This window comes from Biomphalaria glabrata, chromosome 16, assembly GCF_947242115.1.
Source record: "Biomphalaria glabrata chromosome 16, xgBioGlab47.1, whole genome shotgun sequence".
In the NCBI taxonomy this organism is placed as follows: domain Eukaryota; kingdom Metazoa; phylum Mollusca; class Gastropoda; family Planorbidae; genus Biomphalaria; species Biomphalaria glabrata.
In genome coordinates this window covers 6,249,173-6,274,877 of record NC_074726.1, presented here as the reverse complement: position 1 = coordinate 6,274,877, position 25,705 = coordinate 6,249,173, and the positions used below count along the sequence as shown (strand labels likewise).

The 25,705-nt window shown below is 36.2% G+C and overlaps 1 protein-coding gene across 2 annotated transcripts in view; it reads left to right on the top strand.

Moving 5' to 3' along the window:
* Window positions 1-16,775, top strand: part of LOC106073025 (serine/threonine-protein kinase ULK4-like) — a 39,792-nt gene extending 23,017 nt beyond the window's left edge. The window contains exons 24-33 of one of the 2 annotated variants that reach the window (XM_056013395.1): window positions 282-293; window positions 3,002-3,148; window positions 4,195-4,330; window positions 5,369-5,510; window positions 7,046-7,151; window positions 7,808-7,977; window positions 8,919-9,026; window positions 9,425-9,532; window positions 10,754-10,917; window positions 11,897-16,775. In XM_056013395.1, coding sequence (XP_055869370.1) covers window positions 282-293; window positions 3,002-3,148; window positions 4,195-4,330; window positions 5,369-5,510; window positions 7,046-7,151; window positions 7,808-7,977; window positions 8,919-9,026; window positions 9,425-9,532; window positions 10,754-10,917; window positions 11,897-11,966 — 1,163 coding nt within the window. In that variant the 3' untranslated portion in view covers window positions 11,967-16,775. The remainder of the gene's footprint in view (window positions 1-281; window positions 294-3,001; window positions 3,149-4,194; window positions 4,331-5,368; window positions 5,511-7,045; window positions 7,152-7,807; window positions 7,978-8,918; window positions 9,027-9,424; window positions 9,533-10,753; window positions 10,918-11,896) is intronic. The other variant, XM_056013396.1, reaches the window with a different exon arrangement.
* Window positions 16,776-25,705: the final 8,930 nt, after the last annotated feature.

The following is a 25,705-nucleotide window of genomic DNA, read 5'->3' as shown; positions in this document are numbered from 1 at the left end:
CGTGACTACTATGCCAAAGTCTTATTTCAATTCATTCAGTCTTATTCTCAATTAGGTGACAACTATGCCAAAGTCTTATTTCAATTCATTCAGTCTTATTCTCAATTAGATGACTACTGTGCCAAGTTTTTATTTCAATTCATTCAATTCTTATTCTCAATTACTGTGTCACTTCATCTCTATGCACCCTCACTTGCAGTACATTCATCATTGTGATGTTTCCACATCTTTTGTAATATTTTGTTTCATTAATAAGCTTTCATTTAATTTTCTTTCTTCAGAGAAAGGGAAAGGTAATTTGTTCATTTTCACAAGCTGTTTTATTGTCTACTAATATCTAAATTGTGTTTATCAAAATGCAAATTACAATTACAGTGATGGGAATTTTCCTGAAATTTCCAGAATTCCTGAAATTCTCTTGGACTCATTATTATTAAAAACTGGTTAAACAAACAGAAGTATAGCTTATACTCGTAAATTCAACCATGCTTTGATGTTAAAAAAGGCCACTTCTTCATAGTGGTTTTGGAGGGGTGTTGTCACAGACCCGGTTAAAGCATTATTCTAGCATTCAGACTGCATAGACCAAATATAAAGTTATAGATGCCATATGCAAAAAGAAGTCGAAATTCTTTAATCTAAATGTACTAGCCTTTTAGGCATTTTGTGTGTATGTGTGCAATAAAACATTCAGTATGATTAAATTCAGTAACTTCTTGTTTGGTCACTGTGACAAGCCCCAACAAAGCGTTAGGGTTTATTGAATGAAATTTCTACAAATAATAACTTAAAGCTTAATGTTATTTAACCTTGGTTATGCCAATAATAGAATATGCATCCTCTGTTTGGGACCCTCTCAACTCAAGAAATCATTAAGAAACTGGAACAGACTCATAATAGAGCAGTGAGGTTCATAACAAACGAATATTCACATTTGACTAGAGTAACACCATAAGTAAAATCACTAAATTTAGAAACCCTTCAGGATGGAAGACTTAAAAGTAAAGTAGCAATTATACATAAAACACTGAACCATAATCTTCAAATACAAAAACAAAACCTAATAAAGTACTCTGAAAGACACAAAAATAAAGGCACATTCCTTATTCCATTTGCTAGGACTAATTTGTACAAATGCTCCTTCTTCCCTATTGCTATTAGAGCCAGCCAGGAAAACCAATGACTTGGCAGAATTTAAGTCATTGGTTAACATGGATTACTATATTGATTCAGGAACACATATAGGAACTTATTATCTACTTTTTTTTTAAGTAAAGTCTGTATTTGATAAAATAAGATTTCTTAAAATGTTAGCTAAGTCTGTTCCCATCACTGATATGACAATACAAATGATGCTTTGGTTTACAAACAAATATTGTCCTCTTATATTAAAAGTTGTAAGCCATTAATTTACAACCTACTTGAGTTTTGCTTTTGATATTCATTTCTTATTTGATGTTCTCGCCACTCTTCTGCTTATCAATATTAGTTCTTGTAAAAAATTTGTTTTTGTTTTCTTCAAGCATTTTAATGTACTCGAGAAGTAGTCTGACAAAAAAATAATTGTGGTTTTCCAATAACTCTTGAAGTATTTTTGATGACTCCATGCTTTAACAGTTTTTATTTAACTGCTTAACATGTTCTTTCCTTTTTTTCAACTACTGAAAATTAAAAAAAAGCAGCCTATTTGTCAACTTACTTTTTTTTTTTTGTCTAATTTAATTCTTAATGAAATACAAAGAAATAGATTGTTCATAGTATGTGTCAGGATTGTATTTTAAAGCTTTGCCATGATTGCCCCAGCCCCATGATGGTCTAGTAAAGAATTAATAAACAGTAGCAATAGCTAACAAATGAATCATCTGTAATTACCAACATTAACTGTTCAATGTAGTAATAAACATGCTACTGATTTAACGAGTACTTACATATGATGAATGATGAGGAACATTCAGATTATAGTTTAACAACATGTAAAGTAATAGCATACAGTATCAAGCAAATATTGTGCTTATTTACATATAAGCTAACACTTTCAAATATAAGTGCACCTCTTCAATTAGATTCTAGCATCATGGCCAAAATGGCCTCACCACATCAGATAATCCCCAAAGTACATTCCAGCTAAAGTGAACAAACAACTGCAGTCCAAGCCTTTAGACCCAAATTATTGATGGATTATTGTGGCTGAGTAGTAAAACAATTGTCTTCCAATTCAAGGGTTCCTAGGTTTGAATGTTGGTGAAGACTGAGATTTTGAATTTTGGGATTATTAGGATGTCCTAAAGTCCACCTAAATCTAAAATTAGTTTGGGAAAGTAAATGTGGTTGGTCATTGTGCTGGCCACATGACATCATCGTTAGCCTTTAGCTGAAGAAACATATGACCTTTACATTTTCTGCCCAATAGTTCCCAAGAACTGAAAGGGAAACTAATTAACTTCATGTTCACTGATGATATATAATAATGTTATTGTCTTTAGAGCTAAGTAAAACTTGTTATAATTTTTTTTTTTGTATTTCTTTGTCTGCATTACTTTTAACATAGAAGAATAAAAGCTTCATTTGAAAAGTTTAACAAAAATAGTCTTGATTTTACAATGAATATATGGGTTGCAGAATTTTTAAAAATACTTTATGTAAATAATTCATTTTACTAGCATTTGTTTTTTTTGGTTCTACCTTATTCGATTCTCCACAGAATTTAAAATGGCTTTTAGAAACTGTGTATTATAATAAGAAATTTGTCGTAGCTTACACATTTAAACATTTTAGTGAGTTTTTTATTTTATGTTGTTGTTGTTGTTGTTTTTTTTGGGGGGGGGGGGAGACACAAGAGTATCTACAAATAAATAACTAATATTTCAAATGACTTCATAGTTCATCATCAATATATTCAAATGTCATGGTCCTTTTTTTTTTTTTTCTACAATTTGTTCCCTTCATGTTTTAATTAAACCAATATTTGTATTGTATTCTTGTTTGATTTCCCTTTCTACAGCCGCCATCAGTGTTCCTGAGTTTGTGAGCTCAACATTATCCATATTGGAAGGCATATCCCAACATCCTTCACTCTTGATCGAACACAATGCTCTGATTATTAAAGAGATTATACCCTTGTTGACGTCCCTTATTGCTTGTCAGAATGGTGAGTTATGCCGTTTGTTTGTTTCACTTACAGCACTTATACCATTTATAAACACTTAAAAAATGATTAACTTATGCTTTTTGAAAACTACCAACCCTTGAATTTTAGCACTGAATCTATCAGCTGTAGTTAGTACAGTATTATTAGTAAATATTTAATTAATTTATAAATTATTTTTCTCACTTATTTTATGATTCTGTATAATAAATTTATATATTGTTTATTTTATTGTTTAACTGTATCTATTTAACATTTCTGTTGCAGGATATTAAACATTTTTTTGTTACTAGACTGACTCATTTTGATTGTATTCTGTTGCATTCTTAATAGAACTTATTGACTACGGGCTAGCTTTTGCTAAACTGCAAACATTTTACATTTCACATGTTTTGGACCTTCAGAATTGAAGATTATTACATATCTTTGTCCAAACATCCCGAAGGATAGCAGGGGATGGCAGCAGACAGGGTTTGAACCCTGTACTATCAAGGTGACAGCCAAGAATGATTACCACACTACCAGGCAGCCTCTCTATCATACTATCAGATTTCATCGTCATCATCATCTGTCCTTTGGGTTCCTCATGGAACATAAGGTCTCAGTAAAAACATGCCACTCTCCTGACAGTCTTTTAATGGTTTCCCAGCACTTTCCTATCCTCTCAGCTTCATCTAGTACACTGTATTGCCATGTTCTTTTTCGTCTTTCTCTCCGTCTCATGCCCTATCTAATGCCTGTCTAGTCTAAGGCCTGTCTAGCTCTTTTGTTGGCATCTTTTCTTAGGGTGTGACAAATCCATTTCCCGAATCTAAGGCCTGTCTAGCTCAGTTGTTGGCATCTTAGGGTGTGACAAATCCATCTCTACTTTCAAAGATCATACTAGCAGATTTACTAGGAATAAATTTAAAAAATGAACATCAGACTAAGGCATGATGTGCTTGTATGCAGAATCAGCCTATTGAGTGCCTCATAAATTTTTATCTCTAATAGTTTGAAGCTAGCAAATTTTTTTTTTAGTACTCAAATTTTTTTTTTCCTCATTCCAGTGGACACCAAGGCTCAAGCTTTGCAGGTGTTTGGAGACATGGCTTCTGTCTATCTCAGTCAGGACCAGTTTGGTTCAGATGTGAAGGTCAACATAGCGCTTCTGCGGAACATCATTCAGGAAAAATTACTTCCACAGTAAGCTAATAGTGTATCTTTCTTATTTTCATGGTATATATATATATATTATAGCTTTTATATAGCGCTACTTTCATGCTTATAGCATGCTCAGAGCGCTTTTGGTCCAATCTCATTTGTGGACCGGTGGGGGGAGGGGGTATCTAGGAGTTTGTTTTCCGTGCTGCCTTTAGGCGCTCAGTAAACACAACTCTGCCCGAGTCGGGTGTCGAACCTCGAGCCCCCTTCTAGGTAGCCAAGCCAAGTTCAAGCGCACTTGGCCTCTCGACCACGCTTCCCACCATGGTACTCTTTTTGTTTCAAGTTTAAAGTTTAGGCAACTATTGAAATCAACAATCATATTAATTGTAATTTAATAAGAGAAAAACAGATATTTCTATTGGAGAAGTATCAATGAATCCTTTTTGGTTGAGGTCTCAAGATTACATTTTGTTCAAGATATTTTATGATGCCTAACTTACTTTCTTATATTGTGAATATTTATAATATCTTTTATTCTTGGCTTGTTGTCTAAACATGAAATTTGAATGTCTCCTTCATTTAAATAATTATTATAGTTATAGTGTTATAGTCAACATAAGAATCCTATATTTGTGTTAGCTTTGTAAATAAAAGCATGCTAACATAAGAATCATATTATATTTCTTTTAATATTTGTAACTATTAGCTTGCTACTTAATACAATTAGTAAGCTATATTTATATTATTAATAACTAGCTATTTTTTTACCCGGCTTTGCTCAGGGTTTTTGTGTGTTGTTGTTGGTTTTTTTGCTATATAAAAAAGGCATTTATAACAGTTAAAATCTATGTCAAGATGCCTCATTGACCTAAATCTAGCAAACTCTCTTGTTGTAAGGCAACTTTACATATTCTTATATTACTGCTATTATCTAAGGAGCATTCATGTCAAGTCTTATTAAGATTGGTCAAATGGTTTTAATTTCTATAAAGGACATCCATACATACATAATTCTTACATTTTACTTTATATATTATATGGCCTAAGGTTTGAATGATACATTACATCTATTTTAAGATTTGAACCTATCTTGCTGGATTTGGACCCACTGCCCAGCTATGCCTTAAAGTTAATGCTGGCCTTCTTGGAGCATGACCCATCTTTCATCAAACTGATGGAACAGCAGGGTCTAATTGCAGTGTTGTTTCAAACATTGATGGTGAGCATGATTGCTATACTAGTGTAGTGTGAGAGTCTTACTATTGTAATGGTTGGAGATCATGTGAGAATATTTTTCTTTATATTAGTACATGCTGTAGCAATACTGAGATATAAATTTGCTTTTTCAAAATCAACTATTACTGTATTTAGACATTTCCAAATGGAATCTTGTTATGATCTTGACAATGGCTAAAGCATTGCAAAGCTGGTACATCATTTTTAAAAGATATTTAGACTTCACATAGACAAGCTTTTCGACCACATACTGGAAACAAGAAAAACATTAAAAATACTTTTTTTATAAAGACAATACTTCCTTTCTACAACTTATAGAGTGATTGTTTTTCTCATAATAACTAAAAAATGTTACATAAAAAAAATATAAAGGAACATTTTTTACCACTCCCAGAGAAAGAATTTTGGTTAAGCAAATGTATAGATCTACTAGACTTAACTCCTTCTCTCCTAATTGACGATACCAGCGTTGATTCCACCAGAATGTGGTAAATAATTATGGAGAGAAAGAGTTAATAATTTCAATGGTAGTCCTTTAGATCTAGATTTAGAAGACAATGCGCAAAATGTTCATGAACATTTATTTATTACAATCTTGAACGAATGCAGAAATATTCTAAGACATATAGTCCAAGATAGATATTTTCTCGTTATCTATCCATCCCAGTGGCGCTACAGCCCATGGAGGGCTCTGGCCTGCTTTAACACATCCTTCCATTCAGATCTCTCCTGGGCCTTTCGTCTCCACGCCCTAACCACAAGCTGCTTCAGATCTGCTTCCACGTCATCTACCCATCGCATTCGGGGTCTGCCTTTGAGTCGCCTGCCTTTTGGTTTTTGCCTGTATATGATTTTCGCCCCTCTGTTGTCTGACATTCTTTCAAGGTGACCTGCCCAACGTAGTCTGTTCTTTTTTATTTCGTTCACTATTGGTGGGTCTTCATATAATTGATATTTTCTCGTTATCTAGCCAAATTAAAATTTATTTCTTCAAACTAGAGTTTTCCCAGTATGGCTTAAAACTAGTAATTCTTTCCTCAGCAATATAATCAACTGTTAAATTTCTAGGAAAATCATTAGAGCCATTTTGTGAGAATCATATATATCTGCCCACCCAAGTTTGAGGGTTTTTTTGAGTTTCCACACACAAAGTTATCTACTAATTCACAGTGACTCATTTTACAATATTCAAGTTATGTCTTATGCGAATCAATGCGTTATGTTTAAATATTTAAATTATCTTTTCATTTTTCATAAACTATTTCAGGCATCCTGTGGATGAATGTCACTCGTTATTGCATTTGGAATAAGAAATATGTTTATGTTTTTCTTGTCTCTTTGTTTTAGCCCTTTGAAGTCCTTTGCCTTAAAGTATTTATGAATTAAGGGATTTTTACTTATAATGCTATGTTCGTTAAATATGTAGATGACTCTAGTAACGTTATTTGATCTAAGATCACTATGTTTTGTCTATTCAATGCCTTTCAATGTTTTAATAAATTAATTGTATATGAGTAGGACCATCAGAACAATGCACTGAGTCGAGTCATGCAGTTTGTTGTGGCTGTACTCAACTGTCTGGTCAGTCACAAGGAAACCAACATGCTAGAACTTTACGATCAAGGTAATGAGAATCTTCTGTGGCATCACTGACCTGAGCTCTCTTTGAGAGTTTATATTTTGATTCTGTATTGTAACAAAAAGTTTGTTGATTGCATATTTATTTTTACTCAATTTTTATTTAAGTTTATCCCCTATCTCTTAGTTACTGCACACAATCTGTTGACCGTTTTTCTCCATTCCTTTCTGTCATTTGCCATGGCTAGTCTGTGCATCCTTTTTATAAGAAGTAATGGCCACATTTTTGTTGCACATTTGCTAACCAATAATGGTAATAAATGAGTTTACAGTTTAAACCAATTAACAAATGACTTTAACTTTTAAAAATAAACTTAACATCTATATCTTATATATCAACACAAGCCATTTACACATTTTAACATGATTTTGCTTTTGTTTTATTGCAAATTACCTAATAATAATAATAATACAAATCTTTATTATCCATAAGTAAATTAGTCTTACAATTTGTGCATTACACAAAACAAAACATTATAACTATAGAAAACGGAAATATACATTCACACCAGCCACACTCAAAATTTAAATGTTTATAAAATAAATTCATATTTATATATTAACATTTATATAAACATGTACACATTAATTATGGAATATTCTAAACACTAGAACATAACAGTTCTGAATTCTGGTTTCTAGGTCTTGTGGATCACATAACCAACCTTTTATTTGACGTCTGGAACTCTGTATGTGATGGAGAAGATGGAGGAAGAGATATTAAGACAGCTGTGACCATGCTTCTCACCCTGCTTGACACACTTCATTCCATTCTGCGTTATGTGTCAGAGGTCGTACGTAAAGCCTTGCAGGTATGTGCCAGAACTTCATTTATCTATTTTATCTTTGTTGTAACAAGCTTTTCTATTGTAATGCTGTAAAGGAGGGATGGGGAAGTAATAATTTCAAATATGCTTATCATTTATGGGGCAAGTTGGCTGAGGGGTAAAGCCTTGGCTTCTAAACCGAAGGGTCTGGAGTTCAAATGCTGGTAAAGCCTGGGATATAATTCATGATTTTTAGGATATACCTAATTCATCCAACTCTAACTGGTACCTGACTTACATAAGGGTAGTAAACGCAGTTTGTCATTGTGCTGGCCACAGTCTTCACTAGAATTCAAACTGGGATCTTTGGTTCAGAAGCCAAGTGCTTTACCGTTCAGCCATAGCCCCTCCATAGAAAATTTTAATAGCTATTTATTGTAAAAAGAATTTGATCATTTTTCTACATTCTTTGGCACTGGAAAATCACACTTCTAAGTTCTTTCACTTCTATCACAAAAGTAATTTTTTTATTTTTTAAGTGGCAACAATGATCTTTCACTGCAGCGCCCTTGACATTGTTTAACTTAACTACTTATTTAACGTCTCTCCCAATCCTTTCCTTTTTTTCTTACATTTTTCTTTAGGTTGACTTATAAATCCCCCACATTGAGCCATATTCTTTTCCTTCTTTTTTTCTTACTGTCTCTATGTTAATGCTTCAGTAAGCTAAACCAATTTTGTTTAAATTGAAATCTAAACAAAAAGGGCATTACTGAGTTTAGAATTTATCATGAAAATCCTCCCTATTGAGACCAATATATTGTTTTCGCTAATGATAATATGTGTCTTATTAATGTTGTATCTGAATATTTGCCACACACTTGTGTTGAAAACAGAGTCCGTAGTAGATACTTGAGTGTTTCTGTCTGTGTAACTTTGTATGTTGAATGTGTCATGTAACATTCTTGTTTTTGTGTTCCCTTCAGGTGAAAAACAAAGGTGGAGAAGGGGCACAGAAAGAAGCCGAGTTTGGAGAACAGTTGCTGCTGTTGAACAAATCCCTGACAGACTTAACCTCATTATTAACACAGCTGGTCAGTAACTGTCATGCATATAGTGCTTTAAGCATTTTTTAGAGTGCAATGATTTAATGTCCTACCTAGCTTGTTAGCTTGAATTTTGAGCATCTTTTTACTAAAGCATGCTCAGTGCACTCTTGTTTAATCTCTTTTGTAGCTCTGTTGGGGGGGGGGGTATCCGGGAGAAGGTTTCCCTGCTGCCTTTAGACGTGCCACAAACACAACTCAGCTCAAGTCAATATTCTAATTTGAGCCCCCTTAATTGGTAACCAAGTGGTTAATGCCACTCAACTACACATCCCCAATATATGCATTAAAAAGTAACCTCATTCAATATCAGTATACAGATTTGATAGCAAAAAATTTTTAAAATGCATTGGTTTTAAACTGTTTTTCTTTTTTTTTCTTCTCAGCTGTGCTATGAAGACATAGAAATACAAGACTTGGCCATTAAGTGTCTCTCACTTCTTGTACAACTGTTTGGGGGAGAGAATAGAGAGGCTATGGCTCCTGATAATATGGTTTGTTTACTTTCTATTTAAGCTTATTATTGACTAGTACAAACCTAAAATAATGGTTTGGGGGAAAAAATCTTTTGAGGTAGGATTTTTAGTGTTGATTCTCTTTTTGGTTCACAAGTGTAACACATTCCTTTTGAAAGAATAACAATTATCCCAATTCCCAAAACCTTCTGCAAATGTGGTCAGTGTTAACAGCATGTCACACTTGTAAGTCTTACTGATAATCTTAAGTAATCATGATAATGATTGTCTTATAAGAGATTGTCTTCGAGTGCGAAGATTTAAAGTAGAATGTTATTAAGGAGCAGCATATAATGTACTTGTCTCCTGTATGGTGGACAAATGTATGCCAAAAGCAGTCTTTTTTTTGTGAGCTAAAAGGTGGTGGACTTAACAAAGGTGCTCCACGGAAACACTTTAAAGACCAGTTTAGGTGCCAACTTGCCTTACCTGGCATAGAAGAGAGCATCTGGTTGCATTCTGCCTCAGAACGAGACAGCTGGAGATCACTCACAAAGGCCAGCGGGATACACATTTGAGACCAAAAGAAAATCCACTGCCAAGGACAGACGGCGGACAATGGTTATGCTTGCCCTGGATGTGGCAAAGTATGTAGGTCACAGCTGGGGGCTGTGCAGTCACAGGAAATACTGCATTCTTCATTAATCTTCGGACTCGAAGACAAGCCTTAGTTTTATTATGCACTTAGGCTGACCTAGCTGAGGCACATTTTTGTTCACATCTGGCCCAAACAAAGCCAGTAAGTTTCAAATATGAATCATTTAAACACTTAGAAAGTTCTAAGGTTTAGTTTCACACTAATTAAACCTCTTTTAACTCTTTCTCTCCATAATTATTTATCACATTCTAGTGGAATCAAGGTTGGTATCATCAGTTAGGAGAGAAAGAGTTAAAGATACATATAAATAACTGAAAAACAAAGGCTGATTTTCATTAAAGTCTAGAATGGCTCTAGGTTGAGAAAAACTGTTGGTTGTAGAAACTGGTTTACTATTTCTATTGACCTGGATATTTATTGTGATTTTTATCTCCGCTGATAGTGAACTCTCTTATATCCATCATTTGTTAAAGCAGCTAGTTCCCAATACTTTAAAGATTAAGTTAACTATGTTTGAATTACAGAATGTTTTACACTAAACAATGTGGCTAGAAGATTTTAAAATAAAATTTTATTTTGTTTTTATCTTTTGATTCTTCAAGGAGTGTTACAGCAAATGTCTGAAATCTTTTGATCCAAAGAAGCAAAAAATTGTCCTCAGGGTCATCAAGAGGTTGCTTAGCACTAACAGCAGACATGTAGAGTCAATGAAGAAATCTGGAGAAGGTTTGGCTAAAACTATTCAGAGTTTAGCAAACACTGCCAGGTAAGATTCTTTAATGGTCTCGTTTTTATCTGGAATTTTTTTTTTACTTGTAAAGTTTCAGATGTTCTTTCAGAAATGAAGATTATTTTCACCTTCACCTATCCCTTAGTCTTTTGGCCCGTTAGGGCACCACATAAGATCTGTCAAGTGTCTTTCTCCATTCCTCTCTGTCCTTAGACTTATAATTTCATTCACTTACAGGTTTCTTCTATTTTTTTATATTGTCTTCCCATCTATATCTTTGTTTTCCTCTTCTTCTTCTTCTTCTTCCTAGTACTGTTCTCTGAAGGAAGGTCTTTGCGCGCCCCGTGAAGACCTTGTGATGTGGACATATTTAGGTTTACTTTTTTTGAAAGTTATTAGCAGGTCATTGTGGGGAATATTACATCCTTGCCCAAGCCTCCTGCAAGATGGCTGAGGATGATTGTCAGCAGGGTTCAAACCCGGGACTATGCGCTGTTGACTGTTGTTGTGATGTTCCTTGGGCCAGGACATTATATTTATTTAGTAGGAACTCCTGAAATTCACATTAAACTTCTCTCTCTTGTTCTCTTGTAACTATTCTTAAAACTCACTCAGTGTAAGGCCTATTCATTCCTTGAAGTTACCTTCTAATCTTTGCCTTTGTCTACCTATTCTTCTATTAATTACAGTAAACTTTTTGCAAGATCTTTGTCATGTTGTCATGCCATTTCATCTAATTAAAGATTTTTTGACAATACTAATTATCAAAGTCATTATGTATCCCTTAAATGACCTTAAATTGTCATATATGTCAGGATGGCCGCTAGTCCTTCAGTCGTCTTGATGGTCCCAGGTACATACCCTTCCCAGCTGTTATTCCATCATCCTCCAGGAGGTTAGGGCTTGGATGTAGATTATTTTTAACTCTGAAGGAAACATCCAAAACATGTTAAACATTTACAAACATTTTTTTTTTATTCATTCGGAGAAATTAAATATATTTTTTTATTAACAGCTCACATGCAGACATAACCTTGTCGACAGTGGCAGCTGAAATACTCAAAATGACAGGTCACATGTCATGAAACACTAAGAGGAATTAGTAGACTGACAACTAGTGTATCTCAGATCCTAATATTGTGAAGAAGAAAACATTCTCGAGTGTAATCCTTCAAATTTTTCTGAAAAGTTAACTAAGGTGCACATGAGGATTCCTAGAAATCTATTTAACACTAATGTACCTTATTGGCATAAGCCGAAAGTGCAAGTGTTATTATGATGATGATATTTCTAACATTTGCTTAGAATCAATTATGTTGTGTTATAGGAATGGTTATGGTCAACAAAGGGGCCAAACCAGTGAACATATCAGTAACAAGGATATAGCAGCCTTTGCCCTCTTTACCAATGATAGTCAAGGACTTTTTAAACAGTCAAAAGCTTTTATATTATGTTGTTGTTATTTTTTTCATGTATCACTAATATCCAGTTTTATCTTTGGGAGATTGAAATAATTTTTTTTTATTTCTGCTCTTAATTACAGTACATCTATTTAAATCTTCATTTAAAAGAGATTTCTTATTTTAATATAACTATTCTACATTGTAAATTTTGTGATATAATCAAAAATGTTGTATGTTTGTTTTAACTAGAGTTGATATCTATATAGCTCCTCCTTCGTTGTCGAAGATGAGCACATTTCTAATTTCATTTGGACTCGAAGATGGCTGTAAAGTCCAATCCTCGCTTTAAAAAGCTGGCCGATATGCGGCATAGGTGGGTTAGGTAGTTGCAGATAGGCCTGCTTCTTTTCTCAGCTTTTTGTTGGTTCGGCCCTCTTTGGCCCTGGCCACTCTTCTTGCTTCAAATCTTGAGATTCCGAGACTCACAGCTTCACACCATGAGGAGAGATCAAGAGCTAGTGCTTCCCAGCCTTGAATGTCGATATCGCATTCCTTGAAAGAGCTCTTGAGAATGTCTTTGTAGCACTTGTATTGGCCTCCCTGAGAGCGCTTTCCTGCACACAACTCCCCGTACAGAAGTCGCTTGAGAAGGTGATTGTCTGACATGCGGACTATATGTCCCGCCCATCGACGTTGGGACCTTTTTACTGTCACATTGATACTGTGCATGTTGCATGTACTGTATTGTGTCTGGTATGTGGTCGGACCAATGCACCTTATGGATACTCCTTAGACAGCTTAGGTGGAATGAGTTTAGCTTTTTGGTGTGGTGGGAGTATAGCTTCTAGAACTCTGATGCATATACCAGTGACAGGAGAACTACAGCACTGTAGACTTTCAGTTTTGTGAATATGCTGAGTCCTCTGTGTTTCCACACTTGTTCTTGAAGTCTGCCAAAAGCAGCACTGGCACAAGCAATATGGAACATGGAAGTCAACCTCATCATCTAGGTTGGCATTAGCTGATAGGGTGCTTTCCAGATAGACACACTTTTTGACGTTGCTGATTTCTGGCCATCTATGAGAATGTCTGGTTCTGTGACAGCTTTATTTGGAGCAGGTTGGTGCAGCACTTCTGTCTTTTTTACATTTATGGTGAGGTCAAAATTTTTGCAGGCGTTGGCGAAGAGTGACAGGCTCTTTTGAAGGTCTTCTTCATTTGTGGCATTTAGGGCACAGTCATCTGTGAATAGCAGGTCTCTGGTGCAGTCGTAGTTTACTTTGGTCCTTGCCATGAGTCTCTGAGCATTGAATAAACTTGCATCAGTGCGATATCGTATGCCAACTCTGAACTGCCAATTGAGTATATTTCAGCAGGGATGGAGTCTAGTCCCGGTGCCTTACCAGTTGAAAGGTTGGCTATTGCAGTCATTACTTCATTAAGCCAGGGAGGGTCAGTGAGAGAATGGTTTATTGGGACCTGTTCCAGGCGTGCGATGGCTTCTGCACTAATGCTTGATGGACAGTTAAGGACTGTACTGTAGTGTTCAGCCCAGCAAACAAGTATATCCTCCTTGTCTGTGAGAAGTTTGTTTCCATCAGCACTGAATATGGGGGATGAGCCATTTTGCTGAGGGCCATAAAAAGCTTTGATTGAATTGAAAAACATTTTTTGCATTTTTACTGTCAGCATATGACTGATTTCTTCTGCTTTTTTGTTATACTATGACTCCTTCATGAGTCTCAGGTTTCGCTGGACCTCTCCTTTGGCATTAGTGTAGCGTTCTCTGCTTTGGGGGCAAGCTGGATTACACAGAAAGGCCTTAAAGCAATGTTGCTTGTATGTTAAAAGCTGTTCAATTTGAACATTGTTTTCGTCAAACCAATCTTGGTGCTTGCATTTTGCCAAGGATGCTGCTAGCCAGAGAGTGCACAGAATCCCTTAGTTTATTCCAGCTGTTTTCCACATCCTTGTTCATGTGCAGGGTTTTAATTTCACTGTTTTCAGTTGATATCTACATTTCTGTTTATTTACTTTTCCTTTTTTTTTTCTAATTATAAGAAAACATAGGGTAAACATTTCTCTGCTAAAAGTTATTATCTTCTTCTTGAAAGAATGACTGTAATTTATTAGATAGTGTGTTATAAAAATATAAAGCTTAACACTGACAACATAACTTGATATACATTGTTGTGCTTAACATCTGCCAGGCTTTGAAATGTTCATGCTCTGTGAAAATTAGCAATGCAGACTCATTATTACACATTGAGAGGGCCCCATCAGAGCCATAGCTTTGCAGGCTAGGGGCCGCTTAGTGATTTCTTTTATTTTGAGCTGTAGCAATGAGCTGTTCAGGTAGATCAGCACAGAGCAGAGATGTAAAAAATGCCATTATAAAAAAATGCAATTGATTGGTTTTAACCTGTAAATGCTAAATTTTAGAGCTTACATGAAATAATCATTATATATCAAGGAAATATTAATTTTATCAATGCCCATTTTGTTCATAGAATGAATGGTCAGCATAATTTTTTTTTTTTTTTCATATTGTCTAAAATTGGAGAAAAAAAAGTCTTTCATTTTATATTGAAAATGTTCAAAATTATTTATCTCTATAGCATTGATAAAAAATTGTTTTTAAAATGTGAACATTCCAAATATTGAGGCTGCTAAAAAATATGATTTTTCTCAATTGTAGTAAATATATATCACGTATTAGCCACACACTGTTATTCTTGGGTGTTTTTTTAAAGGTGAATGCTAGATCTGTCTTCTTTGAACTTTGTTTAGCCAAAGTTCTGGTCTCAAATCGAGTTAGAACTTTGAATTTTACCTGTAATTATTGCAATAGATAGTTGGCTTATTATCAGTTATTTACTTATTTAGCTAGTTACAGTGTTGCAGTTGTGAAGAGCAGCCAGCATTTTGCAAAGTTTTTGGATTCATTCCCCTGCAATGCCCATCAATTAGTGAGAGCAAAAGTGAAATTAAGAAAAAAAATTCTGTGGAAACTTTTTAAAAATACTTTAGTCACATTTTCAATACCAAAAGTAATAATGGAAGTTTGATTCAATTTAGTCCATTACATTAGTTATAACTTATGTGTAAGTTATCTTTTAGTTTATGTTCAATCATTGCACTGCCATTATTTAACTGTCATAGTCTTTGTAACATGTTAAATATAAAAAATACTTTTTGAAAATCTCCCTTGTATTGAATGAAATAGTATTAATTATTTTGAATCAATCATGTAATTATTTTTAATGACAGAAATTAACAATATACTTGCATATGTAGGTTTGTTGTCCAAAAAAGGATAAACTGTTTTGTTTATCAATGGACCTTAGTTTTTTTTTTAGTGCTACCTAAGAGCACTATTAGAATCTGTCAAGTCAATGTACATACTTTGTCATCTTATTGATCATTTCAGTTGATATTTTATTTTGGATGATTGTTATGCATCTGCTCTCTCTGGTTCTTTTAAATTTACAAATCATGGCCATGTGATTTCACTCTATGATTGAACTCATGAGCCACATGATATTTTGCTAAGGGACAATCTATCAAGACTTATAGTATGGCATGTTACAGTCCATTAGAAAAATGTGCAGCCTTTTATAAATTATGACACTTTTTTTTAAAGCCATGGTCATATTAACAAAGTCATAACGTAACCCTAAAGAAATTGTAGATCAAGTATCAACAACCACCACATTACTGATATTAACATATTTAAAAATGATTCATAATTAAATGACTTGAATAAAATTATGGAGAAAAATATCAAATAATCTAATACTTTATATTTTGTCCGTGTGTATTATTATAATTTTAAATAGTACACATATGATATTCACCGTCCAGAAGTGAAGAGAAAACAAAAGAAGTGGAGATATTATTATTTTGTGTTTACCATTATACCGTCCATTCTTCATATGAAGTGAATAGGTGTATATTGTTTATAAATTATATATATTTTTTTATGATCTTTAAATTTTTAATTAGTTATTTTGTCTCCTAATTATTCAAATCTGTGTGCTAATTGTGTTTAGCGACTTTAGTGGTCCATTTATTTTCCATGCAATTTTTTTGTCTTGATTGATTCAAATAGATGTTTTAAAAATGTTTATCTAGGTTGCTTTTGAAATTAAATTTATTTTTCTTTTGTTACTTTTTATTCTGATCAATATAAACAATTGAAATATTCTTAATCTAATATACAACCCTTTGTGATATTTTTTATACTTTCAACTGCAATAGCTGTGTAAACCTAATTTCAAATCCTTCACATTAGTATGCCTATTCTTCTGAGAATGTATCATTTAGGCAGATCTGTATTGTTAATGTTTGTAATACAATGTAGATTATAAGAAGACTTTTTTAAAATTTCCTTTTGTTAAAAATTCTTTCCATTTCATTGGAAACAAAATTTGCTTCTTTCTTTTCATACTTACTATTCATTGTTTATTACTTACTAACTATTAAAAGACTTTATTTTAAAATGTTGTGTTGTCTGTGTATCATGATCTTGGAACGTTAAAGATTGTTTTTTTTTTTTTTTCAAAAAGATTCATTTAAAATGATCACTATTCCACATAGACCTAGATTTATATAATAGGACTATTTCTTTGACTTTACATGTTAAAATAGCAGTTGCTTTATTCTGTATCAATTGTTTACATTTAATGTTCTAATTGGTCTCAGACTTTATTGTGTGCAATAGACTTTATCGGGCAAGTGACTAGACCTTATAGACACAAGGAACATGAGCCACACCAGTGTTATTAGCTTGACTGACAAGCAAATTATAAAAAATACTTTTTAAAAAAAAAGTTACCTCCACATTTACAGCCATATCTCGCAAAACGGCAAAAATTATTTCCCTTAATCAATATTAAACTAAAGTAATCAATTACCACTAATTAATTTATTAATTGGTCAATTTTTTTTTCATGTTTTGTCAAGAACAATGGATAATTATGAAAAGTTTCAACTTGATCTGACAGAGGAAAAGGGTAGAAATAAGGTGTTCCAGATTTTAGCCACACACAGTGACCTGCCTTTTGAACACATGATTTTAAGAAACGCCAGTAGAATCTATCTATCACCTTCGCATTTCCTTAAGTCTGTTAGGCCTTTTGGGGCATCACACATGATCTGTCGACCGTCTTTCTCCATTCCTCTCTGACATTTGACTTGACTAGTCTCCTTGAATGACAGGTCCGTCCATTCTTTTATCATATCTTCCCATCGCTTTCTCAAACTGCCTTTCCTTTTCCCTGGCACTTTTCTCTGAAGGAAAGTCCTTGCGAGCCCCGATTTTACCACGTGACATGGTCAGACAGTTCTAGGTTTGTGCGTTTTTTTAGCGGCCCCCGAAAGGGGAAAAGACGCTTTTAGTTTTGTGTGGCCTGTCTGTCCTTCCGTCCCGTTTAGATCTCGTAAACTAGAAAAGATATTGAAAATCTGACATCACAATATTTTAGACCATTCAAAGTTCTGATGCAACGGCTACTTTTTTCTTTTCAGAAAGCGAAAAATCTAATTTTTAAATCACTTATGCAAGCAGTTTTTTCATAAAAAGACACCACTTTTACAACTATTCACTATTAATAGTAACAAACACGGGAGGCTCTTTATTAGGGGAATCAATTATTCACCATATTTTTACACATTTATGTAACGGTTGTAGATTTTTTTTGTCAAGAAAATATTACTTTTACATTTGTATTGTTAAGTTATGTAAGTTCAATTATACTAAGTAGCTACTATTTTTACACACACAAAAATGTTAACTATTTTTTTTCAAGAGAAAGAATCTATTTAGTATGCATATAAGTTGGACATAATTTAAAACAACAATAAATAAGTCGTTTTTCATATTATCGCGTGAACTGTAATGTCATGAAAGACAATACAATAGAGCACTTAACCAAAAGAATTTATTTTTTTTACAGAAATGTTTTTTTCTTGAGGATTAAGAGATTGACCCTTTACAAAACAATAAGATATTCTTTATAAGTCATCAGTTAGGCGAGGTTCACATGCAACTCTACATTCACTTTCACCTATCCTTTGGTCTGCTGGACCGCTGGGGCACAACATTAACCGTTTTTCTCCATTATTCTCTGTCATTTATCTTTGAAAGAATTTCATTCTGATAATATTGAAACCTGCCTTTTTACCTGCCTGGGTGGTGGATCACTTCGGGGGCCGATTTTCAGTTTGTGTTTCCACACAAACTGTCTTTGTAACCTAGTTTGTTAGTTTTTTTTTTGTTGTTGTTTTTTAACAGAGCTCAGCAAAAGCATTCGTGGGGCCCTATATTATAGCCATTGTGAAGTTCCTTATTTGTGATGCGGTGGTCTTTGTAGATGATACCTAGGATTTTTTTTTTTTTTTAAATTGAAATCCATGGCCAAGATCCTCCTTTCTAATTCTGAAGTTTGCGTCCAAGATTCGCAAGCATATAAGAATCAATAAAATAAACCAAACTTGTTTGTTTGTAAAATGTTTTACATGTTTTGGATGTTATTTCAGAGTTGAAGATAATTTACTTTCTTGTCCAATCCTCCCTCAGCACTACGGGGGGTGGCAGCGGGCAGGGTATGAACCCGGGACCATCGAGACGACCAAACGACAGTCCAGCGCGCATACACACTCCAGTAGAAAAGATATATATCATTTAAAAAAAAAAAAACGAACTTAGAGACACGCCAGTAGAAATGGTCTATAAACCAAATTTAGAGACACACAAGTAAAAAAAAAATCTATCAATAAATAAATAAATAAAATTTAAAAAAAAAAAAAAGTATTCATCGCAAAACAAAAAAAAAGGCATACAATATTGTGTAAAAATGCTGACAGCAATAGTGTGACATGCCTGATAGGCCTAAAACACAGATTGCCTGTGGATCTACTATCTTATCATATAGATTACAGACGCTACTTCAAATGATAATTACGGTCTACCATAGTGTGTAGGCCTAGATCTATATCTTCCTACGCATTTCATGTGTCAATCCAGTCATGCGTGTTACTACTATTGAGACAAGAAAACAACAAATTGTAAGGGTAAGAGCACTACAGTGGCGTACCGAGAGCAGCCGCCACGGGCGTAGGGGCGACAAAAAGGGCATCAAAGCACTTCATAAAATATCCTATAGGCTATTTATGTGGTTATGCCTGCCCTGGATGTGGCAAAATATGTAGGTCACAGCTGGGACTGCGCAGCCACGGGAAATACTGATCACTGATCTTCGGACTCGAAGCCTAGCCTTATTATTATTTATGTAGCTAAGATAAGTTCGTTAAATTCGTTTATTAGTAAAACTGAAACAGACACAAAATAGAGCAGTGAGATTCATAACAAACCTTTAGTAAAATCACTAAATTTAGAAAAACTCAACAAGTAAAGTAGCAATTATACATAAAACACTGAACCATAATCTCCAAATTAAAAAAAAAAATACTCAGAAAGACAAAAGATAAAGGCACATTCCTCACTCCATATGCTAGGACGAATTTGTACAAATTCTCTTTCTTCACTAGTGCTATTAGAGCATGGAATGGAAGCCAGCCAGGAAAACCAGTGACTTAATGGCAGAATTTAAGTCATTGGTTAACATGCCTGACTAGATGCATGACGCGTAGGACTTAATCATCTTCTTTTTTTTTAAAGAAGGCCCTAACGTCTGTATTATATAAGATAAGGTATGTTTTTAATGTTACTTCAGATTTGGAGATAAGATAGCAGTGGGCAGGGTTTGAACCCCGGACCAGCGAGAGCACTTGCTGCCCCGGGCGCTTAGCACTCTCGTTACGCCATTGAGGGCACAGCCTCTGCACCAATTCTCTCTGAGTCCCAATAGCGCTTAAGTTTTTTAAATATGTCTCGAGCTTTGAGTGTCTGGTTAAATTATGTAGGCATGCGACCTACCGACGGAAAAAACAGATATGAGTGATCACCAGGGCCACCGCTACATATTGTTATAAACCTGGTGGTGGCACAAATGGGGGTAGTGGTGTGAGTGTAGTCAGCCGACGCAATTCGCCCCAGGCCAGCGCTAGACGAGCGGTCAACCGTGACGAGCTACGATGGTCAACCGAGTCGAGTATCAATAGGACGGTTCGGGAAGGATCGCCGTCGTGAACAGAGCTCATGAGCGTCACGAGAGTTGTAGTCATCTGACCACCTAGAAACGTCGAGCAGCGTTCTGTCTGGTTCGAGAAGGCCAGTAGGGACCCTATATAAAGAGCGGAGGTGTCGCAGTCAAGACAGTCGAGAAAAGGGGCTCAATACAGCAAGGTTCAGAAAGGAGGTTCACGACAAGAGTTCAGAACACGGTCGACTACAGCACAGTTCAGCGGTGTGGTTCTGTACGGAGCATTACGACGGTTCAGTGCGGAGTACTATCAAGTACAGTTGAGACGAACGGCGTCTTGATCTTGGTCTGCGATCGAGTCCGACACAACGAGCCTAGTGTGTGAAGTCAGTCCTGAACTGTTGAACCCAGTGCAAGCCCGGAACGAGACAGAGAGAGACCAGTGCAAGAGTTGATACGGCGGAACGGTGTTATCGGAGAGATATTTGTACAGTGTACGTGTTGCCAATTGTACAGTATTGGCTGTTATTTATTCAACTATTAAAGTGTTACGTTACTTTGGAGCCCTGAGTTGTCAAGTTCTTTAAGTTGGTGGTGTAAGGTGCAGTTTGCAGAGAGCCTGGATAGTGAGATTCGTAACAACTGGTGTCAGAAGTGGGATCGGATCGGAATCGGATTGGATCGGATCTACTATGGCTCGTCTGAAACTGCTGTACGAACTTGAATTTAGAGAACTGAAAGAAGAACTCCGTGGACGAAGGCTGAAGACATATGGAAACAAGGAAACTTTACAAGCACGCCTCCGAGAAGACATGTTGGAAGAAAAAGAAGATCCGGACACATATCTTTTTGAAGTCGAACCTAACTTGCTGGAACAGCTCACCTGTAGTATGCAGCAACTGATCACCAATATCATGCAGGAACAGATGGCAGCTATGCAAGAAGAGATCACCCGTAGCAAGCAAGAGCAGATGAGCGCCGTAAGAGAAGAGGTTCTTGCCACGAGTACAATGCGGAACATGTTGAATGAACAGACCTGTTCCGGGCTCGAACAGATGTATACTTCGATGAAGGAAGTGACGAGACCCATGCTGAGGAATTCGGAAGACGTGGTAGAAACCCCATGCTGCCAGAGTGATTTGAAAGATGGAGGAGCCGCACCATCATTCAACGTCGAACTACTACCCATCCAAAGTTTTGAAGAAACAGGCAGAAACCAGTGTAGTGCTGATGAAGATTGTGCTCTCAACGAGAAGCAGAAGGAGACTGATGAAGAAACGAGAAAAGAGACCAATAGTTTTATCAAAGGTCGTGATGCAGCTGTACCTGATATGAGCACCTTAAACAGCAAGACAGATCAAGAGAACGCTGAGTTTGCCTACAAGCCTTTTGCTGAGGGACGTTTACATGATGAAAGCTACCGGCGAGGCTTGGACCCTACAGACGTTCGTCCAGATGCGAAGATTAGCGAGAGAAGCCCTGATGGTGGTCAAGAGAATCCAAGGAAGCCTGACGTTGAAGATGATGGACATTTGCACGATGAAAGTCATCGACAAGGTCTGAAACCAACAGGCTATTGGCCCAATACTGAGACGAGAGAGAGAGGTCCTGATGGTGGTGAAGAAAGCCAAATGGAGCCTGAAGCCGAAGATGAGGGACTTTTGCACGAGGAGTGTTACCAACCTGCCCCACAAGCATGCCCTCCAGACAAGGCTGAAGATGATGACCTGTCCCACAATTCCCTGTCCTGTGGATTTGAAGCCCATCCCAGTCCTTCTTCGCAAAGCCCTATGAAGCCACCTCTTTGGTCAACCATCTTGGTAATCCCTGCCCTTACATCCTATACCTCTCCATGTGTCAAGTGGCTGTCCTCAGTACCGACCGACAAGAGAGCAATGCAACCACAACGTCACTGCAACAAGAGGACGATCAACTGGTGGAAAAGAAGAAGGCGGCGTTTGCGTAGTCCAACGTGCATGGTGATTCTACCAAGAAATAACTGCAGCCACATGAAGACCAACTGGCGGAGAAGAAGAAGAAGGCGACTCTTCCTGAGTGCAACATGGATGACGATGCGCTCACGACATCAATGCAACCAGATGAAGGCTAACTGGAGGAAAAGAAGAAAACGTTTACTAAATTTAACGTGGGTGGCGATGAAAGCACGACGTCGAGGCAAACAGGTGAAGGCCAACTGGAGGAGAAGAAGGAGGCTGACTGCAACATGGATGGCTCCATCAAGCTCAAGAGGCAAGCCAACTGCCACTGATCGACCCCCGCCTGCAGCGATGAAACTTTACAGCCAATGTCATGATGTTGATTCTGTCCGGGACGGACAGATCTAAGGAGGGGGCAGTGTTATAAACCTGGTGGTGGCACAAATGGGGGTAGTGGTGTGAGTGTAGTCAGCCGACGCAATTCGCCCCAGGCCAGCGCTAGACGAGCGGTCAACCGTGACGAGCTACGATGGTCAACCGAGTCGAGTATCAATAGGACGGTTCGGGAAGGATCGCCGTCGTGAACAGAGCTCATGAGCGTCACGAGAGTTGTAGTCATCTGACCACCTAGAAACGTCGAGCAGCGTTCTGTCCGGTTCGAGAAGGCCAGTAGGGACCCTATATAAAGAGCGGAGGTGTCGCAGTCAAGACAGTCGAGAAAAGGGGCTCAATACAGCAAGGTTCAGAAAGGTGGTTCACGACAAGAGTTCAGAACACGGTCGACTACAGCACAGTTCAGCGGTGTGGTTCTGTACGGAGCATTACGACGGTTCAGTGCGGAGTACTATCAAGTACAGTTGAGACGAACGGCGTCTTGATCTTGGTCTGCGATCGAGTCCGACACAACGAGCCTAGTGTGTGAAGTCAGTCCTGAACTGTTGAACCCAGTGCAAGCCCGGAACGAGACAGAGAGAGACCAGTGCAAGAGTTGATACGGCGGAACGGTGTTATCGGAGAGATATTTGTACAGTGTACGTGTTGCCAATTGTACAGTATTGGCTGTTATTTATTCAACTATTAAAGTGTTACGTTACTTTGGAGCCCTGAGTTGTCAAGTTCTTTAAGTTGGTGGTGTAAGGTGCAGTTTGCAGAGAGCCTGGATAGTGAGATTCGTAACAATATTGTAGGCTAATATGTGTGCAGGCGGCCAAATTTTTGGGGCGACAAAACGTTATTCAAAGATAACTTTTTTGATGAAAAATCAAATTAATATCGTGAGTAAATTGTTAAGCAGCCTAAATTAATATTTTCATCAGCAATGAAAAAAATGAACATTATTTTAGGCCTATAGACCTAATATGAGTAAGATCTTATCTAAATTTCGATAATGTTTTCCTGGGAGAAAGAGAACTGGCTTGTGTTATAGAATATATAGCCTACGATCGGAAATATCTAGAATGAGAAAAGAAAACACTTTTGATCTCGTGCATTATGATGAAGAAAAATCAAGTCCAATATAACTTTAACAGCTCTAAAATGCACCAAATTTACAATAGCACATCGCTAGCTATGGAATTAGGTTATCCGTAAAGGAGTAGGGCCTACTCTGGCAAGGATAGCAGTAGGCCTAATGACAAGGTAATAAGAGCAGATTGCAGATGTCCTACACAACAGAAGCAGAAAGAAGGATGAAAATGCAACGGCGCCTGGTGATTATAATGCCCAACCTGCGATCGCAGCTGTGTATCAAGGATTGGCCTCTTTAGTCACACAAGAAGTTGCAAAGGGAAAAGATCGTCTCTCGAGACGTAAAATGCCACAGATATTTCGGATGTTCTTTCATTGTTGAAGATAATCTACTCCAAACTTCCCGTAGGACGACGGGCAGCCAACTTTTAGGCTACATTGGAATATGCAAAAACTTTTGCAATGTTTATAGCCTAAGTATTGCTGGCTGAACATTTCAAGGCCCAAAAAAATGTGTAGGCCTAGTTGGGATAGAGGAGTTTAATTTAAAGGTATTTTGTGTGGGGTGTGCAGGCAGATATATATAAGAAGGATACAACTGATGGGCCTAAGAAGTGTTTAGGTAGGTTTATATATATAAAGGGGGGGGGGGTTCAACCTTAGCGCAGCATGAGTGTCTGCTCATTTATTTCATAATCTCGCCCAATCTACCTCTTTTTATTTTTACACGTTTTTTTTTTTTTTTTTTTTTTCCATATGTATCGCCTCCACTCAATATCTCATTCTCTTTTTAAAAAGAAATGCCAACAAAGATACGTTAACTGTTTTTAACATGTATCGTAAAAATCTCCAATACAGAAAGAAACGAAAGATTTGAAGGGATTTACTGAGATGTTTTATACATTATAACTGCAACTATTAGTTCAAAAAATTTTATCAGACTAAATCAACAAAGAAACAACTATTTATTTAAAATGTATATCCCGAAAATTGAAAAAATTTCCCCGAAAATCTAGTTTTGGATACACTTTTATCGCCCCCCTTCCACAAATTGCGCTAGATACATATATGCATCCCCCTAGCCATGGAGTATGGTGCTTATTAAATGTTTTATTTTTTTTTGTTCACCTATAGATCTAATATCTTGTATTAGGCCTACTCACAAACAATAGGCCTACGGCGAGGGCTGTGGCCGCTTGCGGTAGAAATAAATATAAAAAAAAAGCCCCCTACATCTTTAACATTATTTCAAGATAATCAGAAGTCTATACTCAAAATACCATATTAGAATCTAGATATTTAGATTCTCAATCAAGAACCAGTAGGCCTACTACGCAGAATGTCAGATTTTAACAGATCTAGAATAAGGGAAATGACGTGAGGAAAAATGTTATTTCGAACGTATCATTCTCCTCACCCCCCAAACAAAAATTATCAAAGAGATCTATTACTTTACTTTTTTTCATATTATGCCACTAAACGTTGAGCCTATAAGGTCTAATATCAATTTATGAGTACTCTAGTATATAATATATAGAGAGAGATAAAAGTCTCTGGGCAATTCATATTGTTTTGTACCTAATAAACTAGGCGCCAATCTTTATTTTTTATGACTGGATGGTAAAAAGGAAGTCAATGCGCGTGTTTCCTTTTGTTAATATTATACTTTAATCTTATTTTTAACCCAAAAAGAAGCTTACATTTTAGCAAATATGCTCTTTAAAGTTAAAGACGACATTTTTAAAGCTAAGTTAAAAAATAATGCTCAGCTAGTTCGCAATTGTTGCCGGCTTAAAACCCGGTGTACCATTAAGATTTTTAAAACGATTCTTTTTATTGGTGAAAATATTGAAATATCTAGAAACTGTCCAATGAAAATTACTGTTTCAAGTACTCATGTACCGGAATTCAG